Genomic DNA, 10,946 nt, shown 5'->3' with positions numbered 1-10,946 from the left:
AGCCGTAGGACCAGCACATACACACAATAAAGGTATTTGTGTACACAACCATGTATCAAGGGGAATGAGGACAGATGGAGACTCAACTCCATCTAACTTCAGCTAAGGACAAACGTCATATTTTCTTTTTGTCGGTCATGGGGCTTGAACTCTGGGCTGGTGCTGTCCCTCAGCTCTTCAGCTCAAGGTGAGCATGTACCACTTGAGCCACAGCACCACTTCCAGTTTTATGGTGGTTAATTGGAGATAAGAGTCTTACATACTTTCCTGCCCAAGTTGGCTCTGAATTGTGATCCTTAGATCTCAGCCTCCTGAATAGCTAAGATTACGGGTGTGAGCCACGAGCACCTGGAAAGGTCCAGAACTTTTAAGTCAAGATCATTTGGTAGTTTCTCATTGTCTAGGAGTTAGAACTGAAGGGCCTCCATAATCTACCTCTCCCAATCTCAGCCTCCATTCAGTGTCACAACCAGATCGATCTTCCCATCAGTGTGCTTAGCTCAGCTTCCCCCGTCCTTCAAGCACCGGAGAATGCCTCCTTTCCTCAGTCCCTAAAATTTCTTCTAGCCAGTGCACCTAATTCTCTGATTCACTTATGAGTGTTAATCTGGTCTTAATCAATTGGCCTCCAGGCTGTCAGTGGCTTTTCCAAATTACATCATCTCAGGCAGAAATTCCTGCAACCTGACAGGAATCTGTACATTTTCCTTAATTTCCCTGAAGAGCTTCTGCTGTCCAGGTACACAGAGAGATAGCAGCCAAGGACGAATGCACAGATCCAGGGTTTATTGTTGAAGTGCTGGGAAAATACATTCCAGACAGGAGGTAACTGGACCTCCCTGCACTTGATACACACAGAATGTTCACAACATACCATCCACAGGCTGTGTGTATCACTGGAGCCTCCAGGCCTAGTGTGGACTCTAGAAGGTTCATCAGGTGATAAGAAAGCAGGGCTGTCTTGTTGGTCAGGAGAAAGCACTCCCCAAGCACTGTATGTTAGCAGGCAAAGGTGACTTGCCTCATTCCCATATGAGCTGGGGCCTTCTCCAGCCTTGCAGGTTTCCATCCTCTTCCTAGGAATGGCAGCCGGGTTGGGGAACAATACCAGATCCTTTCTTATAGCTGTGCGAAGGGCCCATGAGCCATTTTACAGTCATCTGGGTGTAAGCCACCAAGCTAGACTGTATCCTTCCCTGGCTGTGGGTGCTACCTGGAGGTGACCTGGGAGGTGCTGGGGCTGGGGTGTAGCAGGACTGGTGGTCCGGGGGATGTCAGACTTTGAGTTAGGGACTCATCCAGCTTGCGGGTCTCAGCCTCTAGGACAGTGGCCTCTGGGGCCTGGGCTACAGTGAGAAGTGAGTGGGACAGGCTGTGGTGCAGGCCTGCTAGTTCACGACTGGTCTGCACTGAGCGAGCGATGTAATCCTGCCTCTGCTTCCGTTCCAAGGCCAGCTGGGACCGCAGCAGGGCCACCTAATGGGTAGGAAAACCAAGGACAGCAATTAAGGACTCTGAAGTAGTCCCAATTCTTCTGCTCTGTGTTCATGTGGCTCTTGGTACACCACTGGAATGCATCTACCATATAATGGATCTCCAAATCAGGCTTTAGAGTGTTTGGGGGAAAGTACACTATGAACTAAGAGAGAACATAGTGATTCTCACTACTGGCTGCACATGTACAATAAATCAAGAGCTTAAGACAGCAACAAAGCTGCTCATCAACTTTGCTACAGGAAAATATGCATGTAATAAAGTATCCAGGTTTTTTTGTTTTGTTTTGTTTTGATGCCAATCCTGGGACTTGAACTCAGGGCCTGAGCTTCTTTTGTTCAAGGCTAGCACTCTACCACTTGAGCCACAGCACCACTTCCAGCTTTTTCTGTTTATATGGTACTGAGGAATCAAACCCAAGGGGTTGTGCATGCTAGGTAAGCACTATACCACTAAGCCACATTCCCAGTCCATGTGTCTAGGTTTTTAAGTATACAATTTGATGATATATGTATATTTTGATGGATGTACTATCCTAACCAAGATTCAGAGCTGTGTGTGTGTGCGTGCACGCATGCGTGTGTGCACACGCATGCATGTGCCAGTCCTGGGCTTAAATTCAGGGTCCGGGCACTGTCCCTGAGCATTTTTGCTCAAGGCTAGCACTAGCACTTAAGCCACAGCTCTACATTTTTTTTTTTTTTTGGTTGGTTGTGGGGCTTGAACTCTGGGCCTGGGTGCTGTCCCTCAGCTCTTCAGATCAAAGTGAGTGCTCTACCACTTCAGTCACAGCACCACTTCTGGTTTTCTGAGTGGTTTTTATTGGAGCTAAGAGTCTCATGGACTTTCCTGCCTGAGCTGGCTTTCAAACGCGATCCTCAGATCTCAGCCTCCTGAGTAGCTAGGATTACAGGCATGAGCTTCCAGCAGCCGGCACCACAACTCTATGCTTGGACCACAGCTCTACTTTTAACTTTTTGGAAATTTATTGAAAATAACAGTCCCATGGACTTTCCTGCCTGTACTTTGAACAGAGATCCTCAGATCTCAGCCTCCTGAGTAGCTAGGATTACAATCATGAGCCATCAGTGCCTGGTTTGATACAGATTATTTTAATCTCTGTAGAAAATCTTATCATTCTCCTTTTGGAATATTTTAGAAAATAATCCAACTCAATTAGATTGAGGTAAGGCCTGATATTAGTACTTTTTCAAAGCTTCCCACATAGATCAAATGTACAGCCAGGGTTGAGAATCACTTCCAGCTTTTTCTGTTTATGTGGTACTGAGGAATCAAACCCAAGGCTTCACGTATGCTAGGTAAGCAGTCTACCACTAGGCCACATTCCCAGCCCTGTGACTGATTATTGAAAGAGGGCTAGAAATAAAAATTCCCCTGTCATCCCAACATTCAGGAGACAGAGGCAGGAGGATAGAGAACTGAGGTTAATCTGTGCTTGTCTCAAAAGAACAAAATAAAAACAAATCAAAATCCCACACTTATTACTCTCGGTCTTTGAAGAGAGATATGTGAGCCTTATGAGACAAGTAGGCATAGCTTCCCCAAGGCTGGTAGAGCTATCCCAGCCTGTTCCTGTTCTGCTGGTGACAGTTGTGCCTCCAGGGCACGGCTGAGGGCAGAGGCTATCACCAAACTGCTTGCTCTAGCCAGTTCTATGCTTCTTCTTCTTCTTTTATTTTTTTGGTTCCGGTCGTAGGGCCTGAACTCTGGGCCTGAGTGCTATCCCTCAGCAATTCAGCTCAAGGCTAGCACTCTACCACTTGAGCCACAGCGCCACTTCCAGCTTTTTTTTCTTTTTTTTTCTGCTTATGTGGTGCTGAGGAATCGAACCCAGGGCCTCATGTATGCAAGGCAAGCACTCTACCACTGAGCTACCTTCCCAGCCCCTGGTTCTATACTTCTGTGTTCCCCTCAGCTCCTTCCTTTTTCCTTATGCTTTCTGTGACTCTGTCCCCTTCCCATACAAAGTATATGCCAGGTGAAGTTGGCACTGGAGTCTTTCTTGTATCCATTGAAGACAAATTTCTCTAAAGGCAGGAGCTATAGCCCCTCTTCTTGCCAGTGACGCACAAAGGGCCTAACACACAATAGATACTAAACCCTTACTGCCTACATGTAAGGGAGAGAAAAGAGGCTTAGAAGGTGGATCCTTCCAACACCTACCTCTTTCTGCAGTTCAATCACATGCTTGGCATCTGAAGATACCCTCTGTACTTCTTTACCATCCTGAGGAAGACAAACATCTGTCTTGTTGCAATGGGCTGGGCATGGGCTATGGCCTAGAAGTACCTGAACTCAAGACTAAACCTCTACAGGGCATAGCCTGGGGGAAGGAGACAAGAGGGCCCACAGCAGTATAATGGGCACTGCCATGGGGGACTTGATGCTAAATGTCCAAAAAGCTTGAGTGGTATTTGCTTCTGTGAGGTCCTTTTGTGTTGTTTGTTTTTTGCCAGTCCTCGGTCTTGAACTCAGGCCCTGAGCACTGTCCCTGAGCTTCTTTTTGCTCAAAGCTAGCACTCTACCACTTCAGCCACTTCTGGCCTTTCTGTTTATGTGATACTGAGGAATTGAACCCAGGGCTTCATGCAAGCTAGGCAAGCACTCTACCACTAGGCCGCATGCCCAGCCCAAGAACTTATTTTATTTAATGGAAATATACCATGCATTTGCTTTGTACCAAGCCTGGGATGTGAGGTGAGGATGCCAGGGTGAAAAAAGATAAGGTGCCTGCCCTTGGGAAGCTTTCTCTATAAGAGAGCTGGGGAGCTAGAGACATATAATCATCAGAAATAGTCCCTCTCTGCCAGTCCCTCTTCAACAGGCCAAGCCTGTTGAGGTTTTTTTTGTTTTTTTTTTTGGGTCCGGTCATGGCCTGAACTCTGGGCTTGAGCACTGTCCCTAAGCTCTTCAGCTCAAGGCTAGTACTCTACCACTTGAGCCACAGCGCCACTTCCAGCTTTTTTCTTTTTGCTTATGTGGTGCTGAGGAATCGAACCCAGGCCTCGAGCATGCAAGGCAAGCGCTCTACCACTGAGCCACCTTCCCAGCCCCAGGAAATGAGTACATTTCTTTTTTTTTGGGGGTCCAGTTGTGGGGCCTGAACTCTGGGCCTGGGCACTGTCCCTCAGCTCTTCAGCTCAAGGCTAGTGCTCTACCACTTGAGCCACAGCGCCACTTCTGGCTTTTTTCTTTTTGCTTATGTGGTGCTGAGGAATCGAACCCAGGGCCTCAGGCATGCAAGGCAAGCGCCCTACCACTGAGCCACCTTCCCAGCCCGCCTGTTGAGGTTTGAAGGGCAAACCTCAGCTTAGTGAGGTTTGTGAGGTTTTAAGGAAGTCTCAAACCTCTTGATGAGAAAAAGGGATGCTGTTCCCTGAAATGACATAGACCTACATCTTATAAACTTAGTTCTATAAAGACATCTATGAAATCTCCAAAGCGGAGATCAATAATCCTATGCCCAAGATTCTGCCTAGCTCCCTTCTCATGCTCCCAAGGACTCCTCTGTTATTTCCCAGGTGAGCCAGAGATGCATGCCTGAGGATGTACAGATACAAATTCCTGTGGATGCAGGGCTACTAGCCTTCACCCACCAACTCATCTTGGGCCTCCTTTCTCAGGGCTAGGACAGACTTGTGGAATCCAATCAGGAGTGGCTACAATGGCTGTTTCTACATTGGAGGGTCGCTCGGAACATGCACTAGAGAGGGTTGAGTTTCTGATAGCTAGGGGTGCAGATGGGAAAAGAGATAAACCTGTTGTATGGGTGAAGAGGCCATGGCTTCACTGATCTCCTGGGACCCAGCTCGGGATGTGCGCATGGAATCCCTCTTCAGCTTCCTCCGCTCTCGCTCCACCTGCCCACATGCAAGTGAGAAATCAGATCTTGGCTTGGAGCCAGTGCATGTACAGTGGTGAGTATAAAGGGATAGCAATAGGGTTCAAGACTCCTAGGCTGGGGAGAGCAAAGACATGTTCCTGGGGCAGAGGAGGTAAGCCATATCTCAGGCTCTTAGAGAAAAGGTAAGCAAACATTTTCTGTAACAAGTATCTCAGGTTTTGTGGGCCATTCACAACTGACCATCTCCATGGGCAAACTGCCACAGACAACATATGGTTGTGATCCAATAAAATCGCATTTTAACTTTTTTTTTTTTTTTTTGCCAGTTCTGGGGCTTGAACTCAGGGCCTGAGCACTGTCCCTGAGCTTCTTTTTGCTCAAGGCTAGTACTCTACCACTTTGAGCCACAGTACCACTTCCAGCTTTTTCTGTTTATGTGGTGCTAAGGTGTCGACTTCAAGCATGCTAGGCTAACACTAAGCCACCTGCCCAGCCCTAAAATTGTATTTAAGAAATAGGTGGGTTTGTCCTACAGGTTGGGATGTGAGTAGACATACATACTCACTGAAGACAGCAGACATTACCGACCTGCTCCAAGGTGATCCGCAGCTGGACATTGTGGCGCTGTAACCTACTTCGGTCAATCTCTAGCCGTGCCACCGCTTGCTGTAGATGCTCAAGCCTTTGTTTCCATGACTGCTTCTCCTCCATACAAGGACTAGGCTCAGCCTCTGCTCCTAAGACCTGTGGAGAAGACTTGTGAATCTCACCTGGACAGCCCAACATGCAGCTACGGGGATCAAATGGAGAGCAAAAGAAACAGTATGCCAGGTTGGGCATCAGGGATCCAACCCCCAAGGAGGAGAAAAAGCCTTGACAGGAATGCTCTGTTAGGAGTTCCCAACAGCTCACCTCTTCAGGCTGTACTCCCTGTTCTGCTCGGGGCTCCTGCTCTGCTGGGTAGGCTGAGCAGGGGCTGTGTAGCCGCTCCTTCTCTAGAGTCTGTCTGGTGAGTGCCAGCTCCTCCTGGAATATGGAGGTAAGGGACAAAAATCACACCTTGCCAGTTTTTTAGTCAGATCTTCCTCTGCTCTCTCCATCCTCATAAAAACAAATTCCATTTCCTTACAGAGAGTAGACTTAGAATTCCTGGAACCTCTTAGCTATTCTAGAATCTTCATTTTCCAGATGAATGAAACGAGGAATATTCCTAAGATTTCAGGGTGAGCATTCAAGTGAACTAGGTTCAGAACTCCCATCTCGTCTTGGATCACAATAAAGCCAGGTGATGACCTGGGACATTGACATGTTACGGAAAGCAAAGACTTGAGTCATGCAGAGCGGGATGCAACATTACCACTTATTAACTAAATGACTCGGGTCAAAAAATGAGTTTGCTCCAAACTCCAAATTTCCCCTTTACAAGTGACTACAAGTTCCAAAAAATATGAGGTTAAATTTCTTTGGATGAATGGGGAAATGTAACTCATTTTTAGGCACCCTATGTTTTATAAACAGTAACAGTCAAGAAAGAGGTCAGAACAGAGGAAAGGAGTGTGGGTGTGGCAGTGTGTGAAAGGAAGAGCTTGAGGTTTTTTTTTTTTTTTTTGGGGGGGGGGACGGTCATGGGCCTGGGTGCTGTCCCTCAGCTCATTGGCTCAAGGCGAGCACTCTATCACTTGAGCCATGGCGCCACTTTCGGTTTTCTGGTGGTTTACTGGAGATGAGATTCTCATGGACTGGGCTGGCTTTGAACCGTGATCTTCAGATCTCAGCCTCCTGAGTAGCTAGGATTATAGGCGTGAGCCACCAGTGCCTGGCAAGAGCTTGAGTTTGAATCAGACTGTTAGATCCAATCTACTTTGGCCAGTTACCAGCTATGACTTGAAACAAGTTAACCTCTGATTGCCATATCTCAACTATAAAATGAGTAGTGTCAGTTCCTTTTTTTCCAGGACAGTGAAAGAAAGGGAAAGTGGGGCTGGCATGTAAAATGCTTTAAAGGATGAAGAGTTGTACCTAAAAGATGCCTTTGAGTATTTGAGGAAGAGTGGGTGAAATGCCCTACTCCAGTTATATCAGTGAGGGAACACTGTGCAGTAACTCATGAGCATGGCTAGGAAATGCCTTCCTCCCCAGCTACATGCTGTTTTTTCTTTTTTTGCCGTGTCTATGAGGATGGAAATAGACAAGGAATTTCACTGATGAGTGCCTTCTTCTTGTGGAGATATGCTCACTTTTTTTCCTTTTTTTTTTTTTTTGCCAGTCCTGGGGCCTGAACTCTGGGCCTGGTTATTGTCCCTCAGCTCTTCAGCTCAAGGACAGTGCTCTACCACTTGAGCCACAGTGCCACTTCTGGCTTTTTGTGCTTATGTGGTGCTGAGGAATCAAACCAAAGGCCTCATGAATGCAAGGCAAGTACTCTACTACTGAGCCACCTTCCCAACCCTGGTATGCTTACTTCTAAGGTGCCTTAAGTCCCAAGGTGGCAGACAGCCCCTGAGCTTAGCCAGATAGTCTCTGTCCTTGGTCCTTACTCCCCCTGGAGTGACTCACCTGCAGTCTTTGCTGTTCCGATTCCTGCTCCAGGACAGAAGCTTGTAGGAACATGGTTACTTCTTGCAGACTGCTGACACTGGCTTTGCTCTGAGCTAAGGACAGTGCCAAGTCCCGAGCCTTCTCTCTCCACTCAATCTCCCTGGCTTCTGTCTGTCTCAGGGCTACCTGTAGTCGCTCCAACTCCCGCTGCAGCTTGGGCCCTAAAGAATCTAGTTTTGAGGATGGTTCCTCCCCTGGGGAGGCTTTGGAGCTGGGGGAAAAGGCCTCTATGTTTTTCTGTTGCTGGGTCCCTCTCAGCTCCAGGATTTCCTCTTCCTTTTGGGCTAGAATCAGCTGTAGCTCCCTTAGACTCTCACGAAGACCCCTGGTCTCTTTTCTTTCTTGCTCCTGACTCTGCTTCTCTTGAGTCCTCTGGGCCAGAGACTTCTCCAGAAGCTGTCCCTGTTCCTTTTGCTGCCTCAGCTCTTTATCCCTCTGGGCAAGTGCCTGCTGGAGCTGCTGCATGTCCTCTTGATGTCTGAGATCCTGGTCTTGAATCTCACCTTCTCGAATCCTTAGGGCCTCCTCCAGCTGTCGGGCATGTGCCTGGCAGGCATCCAGGGTGGTTCTCAGGGTAGTACTGCTGGCCTCTAGACTGTGGCTCAATTTGGCCTGCTCAAGGAGACTCTGTTCCTTCTCCTGGAGGGAGGTGTGGGCTTTGCTGAGGGCCTTCTGCAGAGCCTCTGCCTGACCCCATGCAGCCTTCTCCTGCTGCCTAAAGGTCTGGTTTTCTGCCTGCAGAGCCTCTAGCTCCTGGTCCCGTTCCTTGAGTGTGGCTTCTGCTTGGAGGCAGCTGTCCTGCAAGGCTCTGGCTTTGGCCTCATGCTCCTGCACCTGCTCTGCACACTGTTGCTGAAGGGCCAGTAGAGCCTTTTCCTGTTCCCGAGACTCGGCCCTCAGATCTCCCAATACCTCCTGCAGGGCCTGCACCTGCCGTCCTTCCACTGCCAGCTCTTCCTGGAGTCTTCGTACCTGCTCTCTCTGCTCCTCCAGCTCTCCTTGGTGCTCCCTCAGGGTCCTGTGGGCCTCATCCAGAGCTGCCTGGAGTGCACTTTCCTTTTCCTTCAGACTCTCCTCTCGGGTCTGTGCCTGTTGCTGTTCTCTTTCTAGGGCTTCAAGTTCCTGGTCCCTTTGGGTCAGGGCTCTCTGGGCCTCTTCCAGCTGACATTGAAGTGATTGCTCTTTTAGTTCCCCTTGTTCCTTTGCTTCCTGCAGGTGCCGCTGTAGGATCACTATCTCTTGTTCCTGCTGGGTCAGTAGCAGGTTGGACTCACCTACCTTCCTATGCAGGCCCTGGAGCTGCTGTTCCAGCTGCTCCTTGTGCTCTCGAAGTTCCTGGATGTGCTCCTGCTGGCATTCTACCTCCTTTTCCTTCTCACGCAGGATCAGCTTCATGTGCTCTAGACTCCCGCGCTGTGCTTTACTAGGACTCTTTGCTTCCTCTACCCGTTCCTGTACTGAGGGTCTCTGAGAGGCCATCTCTCGGCCATGTTCTCTCAAGGACAGTTTGATCTGTTCCAGGTCCTCCTCTAAGATCTTGGTCTGCAGTGTCCTCTGATCTTCCAGAACCTGAATCCTTTCCTTCTGCAGTATCAACTCCTGGCCTCTCTGCACTAGGTCCTGAGTCAGATGTTCCTTCTGCCTTTGCAGATCCTCAATCTGTAGGCGCTGGGACTTTACCTCCTGGTCCCTGTCCTGAAGCTTTCTTGCCAGAAGGGTGCTGTGGCTCTCCTGCTCATGGAGCTGGCTGCTTTTCACTTGCAGCTCCTGGCTCCTTTCTTCCAGGTCTAGTGTGAGGTGAGTCAGGGCCACCCTCTGCATTTCCCTCTGCCCCTCCAGCTCCTCAATCATCTTCTGTAGGCTCTCCACTTTGTGATGGCTTTCTTCCACTTCCATGGCCAGGTGTTCCAGAGTTACTAACTGCTTTTTTAGATCCTGAATCTGTCCTCTCTGGGACTCAATCACTTGGGTCTTCTTCTCCAGTTCCAGAAGCTGATTCTCCAAGACATTTTGCTGGGTCTCTCGGTCCTTCTCAAGCTCTTTGATCTGTTCTCTCTGCACAGTCAGCTTCTGCTCTCGCTCCTGCACAGCCATAGGTAGGTGTTCTAAGACAGATCTACACTTCTCCAGCTCCTGAATCTGTTCTTGTTGCAGATCCACCTCTTGATTCCTCTTCTTCAGGTCCAGAGACAGCAGTTCCAGAGCAGCCTTCTGCATTTCCCGCTGTTTCTCCAGTTCCTGGATTTTTCCCTGCAAAGTCTCCACCTCTCCTTCTCTTTCAGACAGGGTCTGGGCCAGTAGAGCCAGATTCTCCTGCAAAGCCTTGCCCTGAGCCATCTTCAGCTCTCCCTGCTCTTGCAAAGCCTGAGCTCTTTCCCGTTCACTCTCTACCTCTTCGTTTTTCAGTTTCAGTGCTGAGCGAGCTGTTCGCAGGTCTTCTTCCAGAATCTCAGCCACATTTGCTTGGGCCCTGGCTTCTGCAACACATGCTTGCAGGCGGTCCACTTGGGCCATCAGGTTCTCCTTCGCTGCCCGAAGTAAATCTTGCTCACTCTGGAAAACAAGGGGCAAAACTACCTTAGATTGGGATACGTCCCTGATACTACAATACACTCTAGCACTTGCCTTATTCTGTGGTCTCAGCGGTACCTTGGGCAAAGTAAGTGATGCATTCCATTTTTGCTGATCCTGTAAATGAGCATCTGTACCACACAAGTATGGCTCTGCTATTCCCAGGAGAAAGGGTCTACTGTGAATGAGTCATCTCATTGAGATAAAAATCTCATCCACATTTCAGAAAAAAGTAATTGAAGGAATTATTAGGAGCTTAATACTGGTCTTCAGGGACATTTGGACAGCCGGAGGAACTGAGAATTGCTGAAGGAAGCTGAGCATAAAGCCACAGGCCAAGATTAAGCCTGAGAGGTCAAGTCTTGGGCCTTAAGGTAGAAACCTTGAGGCACCCCTCCCACAACACCAGTATCACTTC

At 48.7% G+C, this 10,946-nt stretch overlaps 1 protein-coding gene across 1 annotated transcript in view; it reads right to left on the bottom strand.

Moving 5' to 3' along the window:
- Nucleotides 1–764: 764 nt before the first annotated feature.
- Nucleotides 765–10,946, bottom strand: part of Cep250 (centrosomal protein 250kDa) — a 54,943-nt gene continuing 44,761 nt past the window's right edge. Inside the window, exons 25-30 of the mRNA XM_013010695.1 lie at nt 7,916–10,510; nt 6,272–6,385; nt 5,948–6,103; nt 5,274–5,375; nt 3,679–3,741; nt 765–1,476 (exon numbers count right to left, since the gene is read on the bottom strand). Coding sequence (XP_012866149.1) covers nt 1,210–1,476; nt 3,679–3,741; nt 5,274–5,375; nt 5,948–6,103; nt 6,272–6,385; nt 7,916–10,510 — 3,297 coding nt within the window. The 3' untranslated portion in view covers nt 765–1,209. The remainder of the gene's footprint in view (nt 1,477–3,678; nt 3,742–5,273; nt 5,376–5,947; nt 6,104–6,271; nt 6,386–7,915; nt 10,511–10,946) is intronic.

Source organism: Dipodomys ordii, unplaced genomic scaffold (genome assembly GCF_000151885.1).
Source record: "Dipodomys ordii isolate 6190 unplaced genomic scaffold, Dord_2.0 Scaffold13, whole genome shotgun sequence".
Classification (NCBI taxonomy): Eukaryota; Metazoa; Chordata; class Mammalia; order Rodentia; family Heteromyidae; genus Dipodomys; species Dipodomys ordii.
Note: the sequence above shows the minus strand (reverse complement) of the source record. Positions and strands in the feature narration are given on the sequence as shown.